The sequence below is a fragment of the Argopecten irradians genome, chromosome 4 (assembly GCF_041381155.1).
Source record: "Argopecten irradians isolate NY chromosome 4, Ai_NY, whole genome shotgun sequence".
NCBI classification, from domain to species: Eukaryota; Metazoa; Mollusca; class Bivalvia; order Pectinida; family Pectinidae; genus Argopecten; species Argopecten irradians.
In genome coordinates, this window is record NC_091137.1 from 8,001,820 (window position 1) to 8,021,242 (window position 19,423).

Consider the following 19,423-nt stretch of genomic DNA (forward strand, 5'->3'; position numbering starts at 1 on the left):
TTTATGCTCTGTGGTGGAGCATCTTTAACTCTATAACAAAAGGCTAGCAACTCCGCCACGTGGAAATACACACCCACTCTACTTTAATGGCCTAAAATCCACTTTTATTTCAAATAACGTTTTAGAAACTATACACTACTGTATTCAGGAAATATGTATCTGTCACCTAATGTATCACTCATTACTAACACTTTCATCTACACGAAGTAATCTAAGAAAACATCGTCAAATTCAGAGTTAACTACTGCGAGATGATGTACCTTAATGTAGACATTCCTTCGCTTGTTTGTGATATTATATTACAGATGCTGCTGCGGATATGACCAAGTGTTCCTCCGTACAGATAGTACGTGGCAATGTTATGCGCGTCACGCATTTTACCTGTCATTTACACCTACCATTCGTCTGTATAAAGAAAGGTATGCTATCTTATTATTATGTATAGTTTTAACATAAATATGTTGTAAAACAACTTATTTTCTCTTGATACCAATTTGGTATATTTTGTAGTGAAGTAAAGACAAACATAATCGCCGCGACATGACTCTTAATCATGAAGGTGAACGGCCATGGAATTTATTAACAGGGAACAGAAAATGATTTGCAGTATTTCTTCATATTTGGTCCTAGCTGTACCTCTCCTCGCCTAATTTGCTGCGGTACCATAAATGTGTCATCACTCAAAGCGGTAGTAGTTCATTGTTTCCACAAGACGTAATGGGATAAGGCGGACATCTTATTAACCACCGAGACTGTTGGAATAGACACAGCACGTGTTTGTGGGCGCATCCATCTTTTTTAATATCGTTTGCTATATTTGGTTTCTCTTTTAACAAGAGTTCAGATGATTAACATGACTGTTAAGTGTATGTTTAGATATTGAAACAGCAGAAACTGTGGCCTATGTACGAAAATGTACCAGGTGAGACTGTAAATAAACGTCAGAACGATTTAAACTTGGACCGAAGATGTATTTATTTTGATGTTAAGATTTATGTTGTATGCAAAAACGAAATAATGTCAATTTATAAAGAGAACAACAAATAACTACCTAAAGCTCAAATAAGAATATTTTTCCTTCCAGATTACTTTCTATAAAGACAATTATGTATATATCATATTCTTGTCACAATGTATCTATTTCTCCCTTATTTGGTTACAGAGTTTGGGCCTGTTAACAATGGATGCAATATTTTCGAGCATTTGGATACATTTCACTCCAGCGAAAGTTTTCCAGGTAGGAAGATCTGATATTAATGGTACGTTTAGATTGTCTGGCCGCTAGTGGAAGACATGCGCTACTGTATAGCATATACACGTGTCAAAGATGTTATTCATTTACTTTTGCGATTTGTAGATTAATTGGATTTACCCATAATTATCGTATTTTTTGTCATTTCTGTGCATTAACAAGGGGCATATTCTGTTGATGAATCTGGCTGGCTTTCTTAAAGTATTAGAATTAAACTCGAATATAACGAACACGTAATACAAATTTCATGTAAGGAATTTTCGTTTAAAGCTAATTTATTCTTGCGTCCGTTCACTTCATATTCGATGTAAATTTTCACTCAAATACAAAACATTACTTTATCTTAACGTGTTCTGCAAAGGATATTCTTAATAACGTATATAATTCTATTTTCTAAAACTATTAGTACGTTTGCTCTTTAATGATCTTTGCACAACTTCTACCAGAGTCGTTGTTTGGAAACAAAATAATGTATAACTGAACTACGACAATGTTGATTGTCATTCGCTTATCGAATTAGATTTTTACAATGTTACACATTTTTTTATTACCATACTACATACCGGCAGATTAAACAACTTAACAAGGACAAACTGATTCTATTACACCCTAAAATGTTATAATGCCTTTGTAAAGATTGCATATTTGTATTTAAGCTTTATGGGCCATAGTTGGGGCTGTTGGTGCTTTGATTGTGGTTGGTGGTATCATTGCAGTCGTCATCTATATCATACGACGGTAGGTTATGTGTTCGCTGTAAATGAACGTGTTGTTGGCTGTGTTGTAGTGAAAAAAGATTGTCATTACAATTGTTTCAGTTTTGTTTATAAACAATATCAACTGGTACGATTATCATTTGCAACATACAACTTAAGAATTAATCTAAATTGACTCCTTACAGTATAGGTAAACACAATGATGGCTCCTACCCGGGAGACACTCTGAGAGCCATTAACGTGTACGACTCCGTGAAATCAGGAGATCTAGACCCCAATAGAACAAAACAAACGGCAAAAGGTAAAAACTCATTTCTGTGAAGCTAGATTGTATCGATCACATTGACTCTTTTTTATTTAATTCATCTATATTCGAATTTAAAGGGTTTTTTTGTTATAAATTTCACCATCACAAACTCTCATGAAACATACAATGTGTGAATATGAATGCTTATATATTAAGGTTCAGATCCATGAAAACACCAATATACTATTGACATAGCTGTAAATGTCGCATGAAATATCACACGTTTTGAAAGATCCGCCACAGTCATCGCCATGTTTTCAACTTTCGGGTAATATCGGAAAACCAGTTGTATCACGTGACCGACATCGGCGATACCCGTATAGATCGGAACCTCCCGAGCCGTATCACGTGCTCAATATCGGCAATACCGATACAGATCGGAATAGATCGGAACAGTTCGGATATTTCCGAGCTATTTTAAACGTGTACACGTTAAAAAGATATCTTACGTTTATATAATTAAAAATACTTCCAGTGCTGCAACTTTATAAAAAGTGGTAAAAGTAGAAAGTTTAAACCTCGGACAGACGGAGAAAAATGTGTATAACACTTACAGAGTTTTCACTATGACAACAAGAGCGAAAGTGATAGACCATACAACTTTAACGAAATATTGTGTTCAATTATATTTCGTTTACTTAATGATTTAATTTCATAAAAATGAAAATATCCAGAATCAAACAAATTGTTTAAACCAATACAAATATGTTTCCTTGGCCAAAGGTATAGTTTGAAAATAGAAAATAGAGATTGATTTAAGAAAAATAATTACAGGTAGAAACAAATGATTGAAAATTCAGAAATAATGATTTGTTAAGACAATAACAGCATTATTGATGTTTGTTCCAAGAAAGTGTCGGAAGGTTCCACAAACAGCCAGGGAGGGTTATTCCCACCCACAAACAGCCAGGGAGGGGTACTCCCACACACAAACAGCCAGGGAGGGGTACTCCCACACACGTTTACACCATCAGGAAGGACAGTATGATATATTCGCCAAACTTGATCATAAAGGGGCGGTAGTATATGACAGAATTCATGATTTAAAGAAACCAATTGAAGCACCAAAACAATCTATGCCATCGCATATCTCGGAATCAGATCGTACAGGTGCATACGATAAGCTTACATTAGCTAACAAGGATACCAAAGTAGGTGGGTTTGATCCTGTGCACAAGGAGGTGAAAGAAAATCATTATGACACATTAACAATAATTAAAAATGTATATTGCAAGTCATATCAAACTTTCTTCTTCTGCTCATTTTCTGATTGTGAGTGGAGGAATCGGTGGCAATAATGAAGCTTAAAATATCGATCGAATTTATGCAACAGGATTTCGTGTTACACTATGCTTTATTAATACTAAACTATCATTAGATGTATTCAATCAGTATTTATTTCTGCGATATGTACGGATATTTACCCCGCAATGTACTGTGGTAACCAGCGATTCTGACAGACAGAGGTGGTTACTAGTGTGTCGATCTAACAATCTGTTTAAAATACTGATCCTAATTAAACGTAGTGGTTATACGGATCTGTATTTTAACTAGATTGGCGGATATAAATCTCTATAATAGGAATTATTAAATTCATACGTTGAACTCTAAAGACCAGGTGTGTAATAAAGGTTTAAATAATTGTGTAAAACATATTACTATCATTAATAAATATTATTATCGATCTCTTCGAGTAATTGTCCCAGGTGCCATCTTCGGGGGTAAATGAAAATTAACGAAAGGATAGTTGTTTAGATTTTATGAAACGAGTCTAAGAAGCTTTGTGCAAGCCTTTGACCTTGAAAAGTTAAGGACGAATTTCATAGACTCTCATATTTACGACTCTTTTTCTCACATAACTACAACAATCTATATTTGATTTTCGAAGAACCTCAGGTCAAAATGTACATTATTGTATTGTTAAAGTTCGTTGTCAGATGTAAAAAATTCACGTAATCCTATATAGCTCTTCGTATTGAAGGATGAAGCACAAGATTATCCAATAGTAGTTAACCATCAGTATGTGCGGTAATTGCTTGATAAAATATGGAATCCGAAAATGGCGCGAAAATCCTCCGTTGTCGTGATTTGACAATAGAGATATTGACGTTGCGTATTGATTTGTGAAAAAAGAATTCCTCGAAAAATCAATGGAATCGTCCATTGAAACATATTTATATTATCTACTAGTCTAGAAAATTAATTATAAGCATTGACATGAATATCTATTAAATTAGTATGGTTATAAAAATTGTTTGCAAGCTTTTGCTGCAGTATGACGATACATCACGTATATTCCATTTTCAACATAACTTTTCGAAATATTTGGGCTCAGTTTCCATAGTTGATCAGGTTCAAGATGTTTCGAGATGACATTGGATGGACTGTACAATGTTTACATGTAGCCCCAACGGAATGATCTTGAATTGAGACAAAGGCTAGGTCTTCTACCCAGAGTAGACTTCCTCCATATGACACTGAAAATGTCAATTTGCAGACTTCTCCAAAGGTTTTATTGACAAAAACATAGGTCAACAGAAATATAGACGAAATGTAATTATTAGGTTTCTGACAAATGAATCTCTATCTGAATGAAGACACATTAGAATCTTTTATAGTAGTGTATCTTGACATTACACATATATATTACTGTTACCTGTCTAGGTCCAATTAAACCGCGCCTTCACGAACCATCACAGTAATATTGTTGGAAATAGAACGACTTTTCATAATACAAAGATACGATCTTGGCATTACTTAAAATATTTGGATGATGGACAAACACTTTGGGACTCTATTTTCATGTTGACAATGATTCTACAGATTCCAGATCATATGTGTTGTTCACTATTTAGTAAACAAAAAAGGTTGGAAAAATGGTTATTTTCCAAATTTCAACAATGTAATGTTTTATAAAAAAAGCTTCCAAGAAAAGACATTATTACATGAACGGACAGGAAGGAGAGAGAGAGAGAGAGAGGATTGAACTGGAACACGTAACCCACGAAAAGAACGTTGTAGTCACCATCGATAAGGACATGAATTTCAAAACTCGCCTGTATAACAGTGTAAACAAAGCGAACAGTACAGTGGGACTGATACGAAGATATTCAAATTATTATTTAAAACTTTCATCAGACCACACCTGGAATATGCGGCAAATGTGTGGAGCCCACATCACGTAGCAGACAACAAACTGATTGAGAACGTGCAAAGAAGGGCATCAATTATTAAAGCTTATTCCGGGATTGAGAAACCTTACATATGAGGAACGCCTAGAAAAACTAAAACTTCCTACTTCACAACATCGGAAAACTATATGGCCACATTATCTATGCTTTTAAAACCGAGTTCAAAAATATGATTACAGAGTTATTGAGAGTTTTTTGTCCCAAATGGACATTTGTAGTAGAACGAGAGGTCATTCTGAGAAAACATTAAGAAGCGTTGCAATTCAGAGTTAAGAAAAAAAATTATACAGCAACAGAATTATTATGTATACAATAATTTACTGCAACAAATTATAGACATATTATGTAGATACAGTGAAGTATTTAGTATTACTTTAAAGTAATATGTTTAGTATTACTTTAAATTAACCTAGATAAACGCTGGAAAACTATTATTCTTAATAAGGTTTAACATTACCTTTGAAGAAACATAGTTATTGGTATTTATATACTGGAAATTAACCATTTATTTATTTTTACGAGTATATATTGATAATATGAATATAGAGGCTTCCAGCCTGCATCTATCAATTTTCCTAAAATATCCTAATAAATATGTTACCATTGAAGTTAAATGGTAAGGGAGACGACTCGTAATGTTAAAGCAGCTCTCTCTATGAACATTCCGGTGTGTACCACCAACATAGATGTAATATGTATGGGGTCTTGTTTTAGCACGAGTTTGAAAAAAACTATCAGTGACTTAAAACTGTCTTTCATTTTTTTTAAGATTAAAGATCTACGTAAGTGAATCAAAAGTAACAAAGTTATTCTATTATCCGTTGATATTTATATGGATAACATGAAATAAAATCAGAATAATCTCATACCAGTTATCTTTCCTTATACTTGTATATATTCCTTTGATACGACACTCATTTTTAACGCACAATGCATACATTAAAATTAGTATTGTCAGCTTAAAAGCCGGTAAAGTGGGAAATAGTAATGTTACGTTACAGTTACTATATTTGAGCAGTATTCTTACTATAGTTTTGGTTTATGAAGTCATAGACAAAAAACAAAGGGGCAATCTGCGCGTCTATTAAAAAGAATGTCCGTCCGTTTTCTGTCTATGACTTCATAAACCCCAAAAATATTGATAATAACGCTTATAAGTTAATTTGAATTATGCAATGAGGTACTGATTAGGTATTAATTTCCGTTCGTTTACTTACTTTTTTTTCTATAAGTCTAATTATGACATCTCAGCTTCCCCCCCCCCCCCCCCCCCCGCGCTCCAATATCTTGATATTGTTTAGCGGGGCCATCCACGCCTTCTTTTGAAATCAGTAATAACATATCTATACGTATATTCGAGCTTGAGTTGACGTTATTGAAGTGTGTTTGGAAAGTCAATCTGATATGGGCCTGATGAGGCAGCTAGGCTGGGATGGCATTGTACACCTTTTGATTGATAACAACCACACCTTACATATCATATGCATATCTTTGAAGTCGTTACTTAAGCTTCTTTCTCACTCCTTGATATAGTTTACTGAGGTGATCCATCTTTAAAAACAGTTTACACTTGAATTTTTTTCTTAATTATCTAATATTTGAAAAGAACTTACGACCTTTTCACCCTTCGACCTTTGTTGTGAATAGCATATGATATACAGCTGACCGTACGTAATATATCTTTATGCAAATACATGTAGTTTACTTATCATTACTTATGACAAGAGATTTATATAGTCTATCTGAATCTCTGATATGAGTGACCGTAAAACGGCCCAAAGTGATACCCCTCCTTTCATCAAATTGTCCAAGGTCAGGAACCCTCTCACCTTGCTACCATAGTATTCACTCTTTCAAGGGGAGTCGACACTTTCTATCAGCGTCTATCCCGTACTAACTTCACAACGATTCCTAACTATCACTTTCTGTGGATCTATGAATCTCACTTCACGGTTTATTAAAACATATCCCTGAAATATCCTAAATGATGATATTCCGAATGTCCTCCGCTCTTTCCATCATTGTAAAACTAGACATGGCGACATTTTGGCAGTCTTCATTTATGAACCTTTCCTCCTCCATTGACCTACATACCAACATAGCAATAAGAATACAATGTCTTAGCAACCTGTCCCACAACCATCATGTTGACACCTTACTCTGTGATAACCGAGATATGGCCGATTAGTACTATGGAAATGTTTCAATACGGTTAGAAATTTTATATTAATGGCTCGGACTGTTTTTAGTGGGTATTATTACACCTTTACCCACTAACACTTTAACCAGTTGTAATGAATATATAAACCCAGCTCTAGGATCCTTAACACCCAACACCTCAGTTTATCTGGATTTTCATTTACTATAAAGACCGGCTATGAAGTTATAGTGAATGTTCAACCGGACATAATGTGGCCAAAATATGCTATAAATATTTATCTTCCTTAGAAGTTTAAGGAAATGTAAACTATAACATCACTATCCTGCAGAAATATTAACTATGGCATCACTATCATGCAGAAATTAACGTTTAAGGAAATATAAACTACGGCATCAACATACTCCAGAAATTGACGTTTAAGGAAATATAAACTATGGCAACGATATCCAGTAGAGATATAATTTAAGGAAATATAAACTACGGCATCAACATACTCCAGAAATTGACGTTTAAGGAAATGTAAACTATGACAACAATATCCTGTAGAGATATAGTTATACTTTAACACGCAAACTTCCAAAAAGAAAAAAAAGAACACTCCCAAAATAGATGTCAATTTTCATTTTAGTAAGCCTTGTATTTGTATAGATTTCTTTGCAGGAACTTGAAATGAAAAGTCTGTATATTGGTATCGTCCGTCAGTCAAAATAGTAGCTTGTTAATTACCAGCCTCCAGATTCAAAAAAGATTTTTTATTGTTAACTCTATTTTTCTCAAGTTCTGTTAATTCGGGAATTCACGATGGTCTTTGCTTAATATGATGTTAGAAAAACAATTATGCAGCTTTTTCATTATGCATAAGGGACCTATTCATTTTGCAATGCATTATTAAGTTTTCTACCATTTTGATTAGTTATCGCCAATAGTCAATTATGAAGGGAGAGAAAGCATTTATCCTGAAAAGGTAGTGATATAAATATTTGTTTATGATATCAATTTACTTCGGACGAATTTGTACATAATGTACATAAAACTGTAAAATTGACAAATTTGAATATCTAAAAAAATAATCTTTGAAACTTTGACAGAAGATACATATCACATTGTTACTTGATGAACCAAATATAAAGAATATAGAAATACTAGAAACCTTTAGAGTATTTGAGACTTTCTACTTTTATGGTGGACTTTTTACCGATTTTACTTTTCATCGATTGGATTTACAGGATATGAGCTTTCCATTGTTTTCCATTGTTACAATTAACATCATTTACAGTCACTCCGTTTGGCGTTTCATAATCAGTTTCTTCGTTTTCCACGGCGGTGGAGAAAAAGCTATATCATATAGAATTGATCTTTACTTTTTTGAATATCGAGTGGTCACTCTGCACGAACAAACTCTTTTAGCCTACACTTTGAGACTTTTTTTATAATAAATGTCGAGAAGTACAGTTTCACCCACATCATTTATGCATAGTTGAAACATTTAGTTCTCATTATCGTGATACGTGTCGTTTTTAATAAATAGGTATAAAAGACATATTTGTCCGATTTGCAGGTATGTGTATTTCTAGTGTTTACTAATTAAAGGGATGGATCGTACTCTATATTTAATGAAACCTACTTTATTTGATATTCAAACGATACCTTGCTAAGAACCCACGCACTAATTAATCAAGAGATATATTATAAAAGAACACGTACATGTATACATATTCATTCTAAGTGGTTCCGTGGCCATTTAAGCAAAATACACTTGCATTTAATGCTATATATGTGTCATTTTGGTAATGGTAAGTAATATTATATATACAGGGGTGAAAGTTATATTTATAACTTAATGATAGACCTATCTTAGAAATGAAATGGTAAATGGAAATCACTCAGGTGAATGAACATAAATTAAATGCTTTACTGGGCGATACGACCTTGTCAACCACTCATCTGAGCTGCCACAACTCTATTTGCCTAGACTATACAGTACCGCCACATTCTCGTTCCCTGACCGTAATGATGATGAAGGGAACACTGGTTTTTAAGGTGGAAGTTAAGGTAAACATCTTGTCCATTTCCTTTCCGAAACAGCTGTTATTTTTTCAAGAATATAAAAACGAGAGTGATCATTTTGTAGAGATTTAAAAGTTATGCGGTTACCGTTAATATTACACTTGTAACCTTCTGAACAATTAGAGTAAAAAATCAAGTGTTAATTTATAACGCCGGACGTCCGTTGTTTTCTGTCGTCGTCATAATTACCACATTTTAATTAACCATCACTGCGCCAGACAGCGAAACTAATCTCCACTGTAAACATAGCAACTTTTCATTTCTTTGGTGATGTTTTGTTTTATCAGTTTAATGACATAATAACAGCCAGGGTGGTAGAGGAAAGCCAAAGTATCAGAAAATACTTTGTGAGAAATTTAAAAGAAAAACATAAAAACCAATGTAGCACTTGATTTCAGAGGTTTTATTACCACAAATGTAGTTGATTAATACACATGAAATAACTACAATACTTGTACTATACACTAAATTGAAAAGAATTTACAATTGAAGCAGTAAGTACTACCGTGTGATATGTCTTGTGTGTCATACAACTGTTACAACTTCATATGGATGAGTCACCAACGAATGATTTGTTCAATGAGATTGACGGTAATTCAATGGAGTAACATACAATGTATCACGATTTACAGTATTATTTACAAAACATCGATATTAGAATTTTACATAGCGTGATAAAGCTATATACGGTCATCACAAACTACAAATATATTTTATTGTAAATCAATAAAAAACATATACACACTAGTACGAAAAGTTTCTCTTCTGACGATTGTTGGATATACCAAATCCATCTAAAGCGGTTCATTGCATGTGTTTAAACTGAGGATAGCATCAATTAATCAACGATTGTCTTGTATTTCGCAACATTATAATTGACCTTTAATTACAAATAGGCTACAGGGTTGAGATATCGCTTTTAATCTGACAGACATATGTATAATTATTTAACTTCTATACTACACAGAGTTGAAATATCCCTTTTAACCTGACAAATACATGTATGATTATTTGTCTTAAATACTACACAGGGTTGAGATATCCCTTTTAACCTGACAAATACATGTATGATTATTTGTCTTCTATACTATACAGATAAATAGCATTTGTTGAGAAATATATTTACATACCATTACCATATAACCGTTATTTTCGCAGTTTAAATGTTTCGCGACTAGAACAACTGCACGATAGTACATACATGATCATAGAAAGGTCGTAATGCGTCGAAAGTGGTGACGCCATGGCCAATTTGCTTGAGTTGTGTTAACTGTACCCCTCAGAAAGACAAAATTTATCTTTTCTGTAGAATCAACAGATAACTCTGTCAACTATAGGACAACAATACAATCTAACACGGATTTATCATCTGAACACCAAAGAAAGAGTTTCGGCGATCAATGCAAGACTTGCCATGTTTTTGACGGCGATTTTTTTACGACGATTGAAATATCTGCCAGGTTTATGATTAAGTATCTTGCATTTTTCTCTCATAGTTATGAACAATGGTGACATTTCTAATTTTAGAAGCATTTGCACCGCGCCATAATCAGGGAAATGTTGTAAACGTCAAAATAATGACGTCATCACCCGAAAGTCACTGTAGATGAGACTTGCTGTCGACATAATGAAAATATTCTCTTGCGAAAATGAGGCTTCATATTTGAGAACCTACTAATGTCGCTTGTTGTACTCGACATAGATCTTTACCATATCTATACTGTGACATTCACTGTTGACATTCTATACAACGTTAGACATTCAAACGAGATCTTTACCATATCTATACATACTGTTAGACATTCAAACGAGATCTTTACCATATTTATACATACTGTTAGACATTCAAACGAGATCTTTACCATATTTATACATACTGTTAGACATTCAAACGAGATCTTTACCATATCTATACATACTGTTAGACATTCAAACGAGATCTTTACCATATCTATACATACTGTTAGACATTCAAACGAGATCTTTACCATATTTATACATACTGTTAGACATTCAAACGAGATCTTTACCATATCTATACATACCGTTAGACATTCAAACGAGATCTTTACCATATCTATACATACTGTTCGACATTCAAACGAGATCTTTACCATATTTATACATACTGTTCGACATTCAAACGAGATCTTTACCATATTTATACATACTGTTAGACATTTAAACGAGATCTTTACCATATCTATACATACTGTTAGACATTCAAACGAGATCTTTACCATATCTATACATACTGTTAGACATTCAAACGAGATCTTTACCATATTTATACATACTGTTAGACATTCAAACGAGATATTTACCATATTTATACATATTCTTATACATTCAAACGAGATAAACAACAATTTTATGTCATTTTTCATCAAAGCTTTTTACATCTGAGGACTTTTCTGAAGTCTTTTAGTAGGAAAGCATACATGACTGAGTTTGTTAGAACAGTGGTGGAGGCTAACATTCCACAGGCAAACAATACAGTGTCTGACATGGGGAGAAATATCATCAGAAATCCCACGACGCTTTGTGCAGTCATCGATAACACGAATACTATAAATATCACAGAGACGATCCTAAAGGCCTCTTTCGCCTGCGATTGTGCGATGGAATCCGACTTCCCACATTTGCCTAGCTTAACTGACCTGGTGCCAGCGGGTAAATGGGTGGCTCCCTCGGGCGAAATGCCGTGAATGTTCTGCTGGAGTGATATGATCTTTATCGGACTAATATCGATGGTATCCTCTGTTTGTCTAGAGGTTCCCGGTTCGGCAATAAATTGAACACGAGGTTTGCTGTGGGTATGTCTTTCACTGGATAACATGTTCCGTTTAGGTAGCCAGTTGTTTATCTTATTACCTCGACACTCATTTACTTCTTTCACGTTGATTAGGTTGTTTTGTTTATTATTTACTTTGGTGGAGGCTAACCAAACCACTGGTTCTAAATCAGATGATTTGGAGCTTGTCGCCTTCATGTCTTTACAATCCATGAGCTTTGTCTTGGGATGGCTTCTTTTTAAGAAATTTGTTCTATTCATAATCTTTTTAAAGTTCTTGGCTGTGATGCCATAAACCACAATCGTAGATACCCATATCAGGAGGATAATGGATTTTACTGGAGCTGTTGCAAACGGCATGTTTTCCCCAAACAGGGATGCCACTGCACATGACTCTATCTTTTCCTTTTTCACTGTAAACAGGTACGGTATTCCGAAAACCACAGAACACATTCCCATGCTACCAAATGTAATTATCTCTCGTTTCCGTAGCGAGAATGCCTGACTTGGTGTAGGTTTTGTACTGAGGTATCGTTCTATACAGATGGTCAAAGTATTGACAAGCGATGTCACCATTCCAAGTTGAAGCAGGAAATATGTCAATCCACATATCCAAGTTTGTCGTAATGATGCCAAGCCGATCAAGGAAATCAGAAGCATGGATAGACTCGATAGGATGTCGCTACAACTTAACAGGAGAATGGACACCACAAACGGCTTCTTTCTTAATGATTTGTTTCCAAATACAATTAAAATTATTGCAAAATGTTCCGCAAACGCAATAACGGAGATACAAAATAATAATATTTGGATCGCCAATAAAATTCGTGTGTCTATGTTGATTTTCACACCAGCTGCTAACGTGTTTGTGAAATTGACCATTTTCATAGAAACAACAACCTGTCAAAAAAATCTCCATGTTAAAAGACAGCTATTTCAAAAGAGCCTCGAGTGCGATAATTTGTAAGTTTTCAGACATAAACGAGCAAAGTGATAATGATAATAATAAAAATGAAATCAAAATGAAAATAAAATAAATAACAGGCGAATGAAACAAAACGTCATCTACAATATTATGAGAAAGTGTTACCTACCACAATAAAATATATTTTTTTGAAATTTGTTTGTTTTGTGTTATTTGATTTTTCAGTTCCGATAAAAGTATATTTTACAACTTAGTTCTGTTGCTTCAGCATTTATAGGTGCCTCTGACAATATATTTTTTCATTCTTAATGATGTACAAATTTGTATGTCAGTATCAGCAAAACTAGGTATTCATGCGCGAAGTTAAAGATATTTCTAACCGATATTTGAACACAAATCAACATTTGCATAAGCATAAATGATCAAAATATCACTAAAAGCATAACACTTTTACAAATATGAACTTTCTTCGAAAAAAAAACCGGAATATAAACCAGAGGTACTGAACTATTATGAAATAAAAATTTGACAGATGTAGTCCTCGCATCTGTCCTAGAAGATAACTTACCTGTGTCATCACGTTCTCAGTACAGAGCGTCATTTATGTAATAGTAAATTTATAGTGCCCTACGATTTAATTATAGTATTTATGTTACCTCTTCCTTTGAAAGACAACTTTTAATGTCAGTTTGGTCCAAATATTACGCGCTTATTGTCACCTATTATATGTACCATTGTGTATATGCTGTTGTATATTCCGCCTTTGTATATTACAGAGTACAGAGTTGCCTCTTTGTGGGTAGGTATCCATTGTGACGTCACTATTTGCGTGTGAATTCCACGTCGTTTCCTCTAAAAAGTATGACGTAACAAACGGAAACACATGACGTCAAAACCTACCCGCAAGGGCAGATGACTCTGTACTATGCAAATACAATATAACATTGTAAATCTCCTGGGTAGAAAATCATTTTTAATGATACACGGAATTTATATTTGTCTTTTCAGTTTAGATTACCACGGAATGATCTGTGTAACGGATTCGAAAATTGGACCAGGATGTTTTTCCGTTGTTGAAGAATCAATAGGAGCTTGTTGAAAATGATGAGCGTCTGAGTAATTTGTATAGAAACGTAAAATCCGAGTGGGTATCATCATAAACCTGTATTTATGGTTAATAATAACGTCATGGAGATGATTATATTACATCTAATAATTGTTGTTTTGTGTCTGTGCCAAGGAGAATCGTGATCCTCGTACGTTTAACATATAGAATGAAATATCAGTAAAAAGCACCTCTATTGAAGGAAATAACTCTTTCCAGGTCATTTTGTCACATGACTACAAAACACAGTGCTACATCAAACTTTTGTTCTACATTTCTTATGAAGCGTCTTGACATTGTATAAGGAATCGTTATAAATGTTAATTCAGGTGGGCGTCTTGGATTATAGCGAGAAAATTTCTATGTATGGTGGAAAAGAGTGGAATTAAATAGGAGTCCGCTGGTAAGAAAAGTCCGTGCTTATTGGTCATTTGGAGTTTAAGATGATATTTTAAAGAAGAGTTGAAACCTCATTTACAACATTCCACCAAACTCCATCTGATTTCATATAGTGGATGAGATTGCCTCAAACATTAATTAATAAGGATTTTATTCTGAAGAAATTGAAAATGAAATAATTGATTTTGCTGACGGTAATTATAAATTTGCTTTGGTTGGTGATTTTAATGTCAAAAATGTAATAATGGTTATATACAGCCTGATGATACCCTTATTGATGTTTTAGATATCAATTCTAACGATGAATTCTTTAAAATTGTATTTCTTGTAATTTTCACTGTAACCATATGTCATTTTAACATTTGATATTTGAATATGGACATGTAACTTGATGATTTAGCTCCCCAAAACCATATGTCAGTCTATCAAAGAGCCGAAATCTAGGGATCATATATTATTGGTTTTGAATAAAACGCCTTCAATCTCCGCCATATTCAGTACCTTCGGGTTTTGTCGGAATTTCGAATCGTATCACGTGACTGACGTCCACACGTCCTACACGTGGTGATCCAGGTAACAAGCGTAAGCGCACATGTGTTTGTTTACGTTTTCCTTCAGGCTAATATGAGCAAATCGTACTGGTTTATGTCCACAGAGCATGTATTTGAAAATCTAATTCACACATTGCCGTAATTCAATATTGTGTGTATCAAAAATTGTAAAGTGCGAGCATTAATTTCTTTGTAGATCCAGTCTGCTGAGGTCGACCACGTGTTTTGTTTACGAAAAATTGTTGACATTTCTCTTGGTTTCACAACTCTCGTGTTACTTCGAGATTGTCGCGACGATGTTCAGAAGAGTTCGGAATGATTCGGCATCTTTCGAGCCTATTTTTTACGTGTACACGTTAAAAAGATTTTTTCACTTTTATAATTAAAATACTTCCAGTGCTGCAACTGTATAAAAAGTGGTAAAATAAGAAAGTTTAAACCTCGGACAGACGGAGAAAAATGTGTATAGCACCTATACAGTTTTTATTATAACAAAAAGAGCGAAAGTGATAGACCATACAACGTTAAATACTTTCATGATCTACAAAATCTATATTGACGTTGGTGTTTCGTTACAGCGAACAAGTCAGTGTAAAGCAAGAATTAATAGTTTTGGATATAGATTTCTGCAAAAATAATAATTGATTATCTACTACTGTCATCTGATTGTTTCAAGCACATATCTAACTCGAAATATTTGATTTTGACCCCTTATTTTCGGACGTTCACTGTAGACTCGAATTTTACGTCTCGAACAAAATGGATATAGTTAGAACAAACAGAGAAGATATAGAGAACACTTCAGCAATAAATTATATAAAATGGGATAATGAAAAATCAATGGCTTATGTTAATCATATCGAAGAAGATGCGTTTGGAAGTCTTCAATATATCATGGGAAAGTTGGCCAGGTTAGTAGTTTAGCCGAATGAGCTAGTCACCGCCTCTGAAATAGACAATGTTGTAAATGATTTAGGTATGTTATTAAAAAATTCGGCGAAGCATATTTTTTGCGAAAAGAAAAAATTCTACCATTCATTTATATGTAAAAAACAAATAACCTTGTTTCACTCATGAATGTCACCTTAAAAGAATTTTATTTCACCAAGCCAAAAGATATTATAGTCAAGATAAAACCTCTACGACACTTATCCAAATCAGAGCCCAGAACAGTTTGGAATACCCTCAATGAAATTGGCGGAACTAGTAAATCACATATGATCGATAAATTCATAGACGAATTGTACGATTTAAAAAAAAATAAAACAAGGGAAATAACTTTTATGGCAAAATTGTTGATGCGGTATTTGATGATTTATGAAATAGCGAAATTACTGTGGATGAAATATCTTGTTCTATTTCAGGTTTAAGTAATAATAAGACTCCAAGTCATAATGAAATTCTAAATGAATACTTAAAATCAACAGCGGGAATTCTGAAACCACCATCATATTGTGAGAAAATTTGATATCATATTTGATTCGGGCTGCAACCAAAGCGCATGGAAAATAGGGGTTATAAAACCTATATACATGAATAAAGGAGACCCTAACAACTTAGATAATTATAGGACATCCATATTAAACTGTAGACCAAACAAAATGGCTGAAGAAATAAACTTAATAACATCTGCCCAGGCAGGATTCAGAAGAAAAAAACATCCTACAACTGACAATATATTTATTCTCCATGTTTTAACTTCGATCTATTTCTCAATTGGTAAAAAATTGTTTTGTTAATTTGTTGATTTTAGAAAAAGCATTTGATTCAGTTTGGAGACTAGGTTAATGGCATAAAATTAAAAGAAGATATATAAATGGAAAACATATTTAAAGTAACAATTATTTTATATGAAAATACAAAATCCAGTGGCAAAAATGAAAATGATGGATCTGATATGTTTACTTGCATCGTCGGTGTACAGCAAGGAGAAAATGTGTCACCTTTCTTATTCGCTATTTATCTACTGATATTGAAAGTTTTTTTGAAGAGCATGGAGTTAATTGTTTGAAGAATACAAAAAATATTGGTAATACTGTTGGAATGTTACATACTTGTATGTCTGAGATTGGAATAAAATCTGAAATCCGCTACAAATTGTACTAGATTTTGAGCCAACAGGGTAATTGCTAAACATGTGTTAGAAATGGAGATGGAACACTTTATATACTTTAAAACTTTCATATGTGGATAAGAAGGATTAAGATATTCTATCCAAGGGTCATAAACATTATGCTTACCGAGGGATTTACAATATTTTGTGATTTCGAGGGTAGAATTATCATAATATTATCCCTTTTACAGACATGTTAAGAAAGAGCATTTTTTCTCGTTCCTTGACGTTGAATTGCAATTTTACAATTATGATATTCCGCTACATTGAAATAAGAAAACTACGACTGCAAATAGTTTCTTCATACATCAAAAATGCGTGATAATTGAAAGGCAAATACAGTTGTTTGCATCTTTTATAAGAAAATAAGCATATTTTTTTAATAAAAAATCGGAAAATTTTACCGAGCAAATAGTTATTTTGCTGACTCATTGACGTCAAGAGGTTGTATTGCAAGTCTAGCAATGTAATATCGCCTCAGACGACACTAGTGTATTGTAAGGGATAAACCAACATTATAAGCGTAGGAAAGCAAATGATATTCATACAAATAGCGTCACACATTTCATCTCAACAACATAGACAATGATATACTACTCAATTGTATAAAACAGGCCAAACTTTGGGATGACAGTTTATTTGTCATAGCTATTTTGTAAATCCTGTACCATAACACTGTTTTTATTTTGGTCAAGGTTGTTTGTTTTTTAAGTTTCGAACTCCAAAACATTTGTCGTGAAAATGAAGCAGCTCTGTTTATGGAATAGTAAAAAGAGCAGGAGAGATCGGTAGCAATTTGTATACCTATTATTCATTATCCTAATGTAAATATTGAAGATTCGACAAAATAAGCTTGTGAGAGAGGTTGAACAGAGGAAGAATCAAAACATCAGATTGATACACAGTAAACATGTAAACATCAGAATAATGAAAAGTAAATATATAAACATCAGATTGATACACAGTAAACATATAAACATCAGATTGATACACAGTAAATATATAAACATCAGATTTACACACAGTAAAATATAAACATCATATTGATACAAAGTAAACATATAAACATCATATTGATACAAAGTAAACATATAAACATCAGTATTATACACAGTAAAACATATAAACATCATATTGATACAATGTAAACATATAAACATCACATTGATACAAAGTAAACATATAAACATCAAATTTATACAATGTAAACATATAAACATCATATTGATACATAGTAAAACATATAAACATCAGATTGATACAAAGTAAACATGTAAACATCAGATTGATACAAAGTAAACATATAAACATCATATTGATACATAGTAAACATGTAAACATCAGATTGATACAAAGTAAACATATCAACATCATATTGATACATAGTAAACATGTAAACATCAGATTGATACAAAGTAAACATATAAACATCAGATTCATACACAGTAAATATATAAACATCACATTGATACACAGTAAACATATAAACATCACATTGATACACAGTAAACATATAAACATCAGATTCATACACAGTAAATATATAAACATCACATTGATACAAAGTAAACATACAAACATCACATTAATACAATGCAAACATATAAACATCAAATTGATACAAAGTAAACATATAAACATCACATTAATAGAAAGAAAACATATAAACATCAAATTGATACAAAGTAAACATATAACATCAGATTCATACAAAGTTAACATATAAACATCACATTGATACACAGTAAACACATAATATCTGATTGATACGAAGTAAACATACAAACATCTGATTGATACACAGTAAACATATAAACATCAGATTCATACAAAGTAAATATA

The 19,423-nt window shown here is 33.1% G+C and overlaps 1 protein-coding gene and 1 long non-coding RNA gene across 2 annotated transcripts; one reads left to right on the forward strand and one right to left on the reverse strand.

Annotated features, from left to right (window-relative positions):
* Positions 1 to 1,102: 1,102 nt before the first annotated feature.
* LOC138322388 (uncharacterized) lies at positions 1,103 to 2,271 on the forward strand. The gene is made up of 3 exons (XR_011208378.1): positions 1,103 to 1,237; positions 1,909 to 1,990; positions 2,154 to 2,271. It is a non-coding gene; the product is annotated as an uncharacterized lncRNA (long non-coding RNA).
* A 9,809-nt stretch (positions 2,272 to 12,080) lies between these two features.
* On the reverse strand, positions 12,081 to 13,370 carry LOC138322077 (uncharacterized). The gene has a single exon (XM_069266132.1). The coding sequence runs from the start codon at positions 13,368 to 13,370 to the stop codon at positions 12,081 to 12,083; it is 1,290 nt and encodes a 429-aa protein (XP_069122233.1).
* Between the last annotated feature and the right edge of the window lie 6,053 nt (positions 13,371 to 19,423).

Bases quoted from the DNA above. Each gene is read 5' to 3' on its own strand.
- LOC138322077 (XM_069266132.1), bottom strand. From the start codon at position 13,370: ATGGTCAATTTCACAAACACGTTAGCAGCTGGTGTGAAAATCAACATA.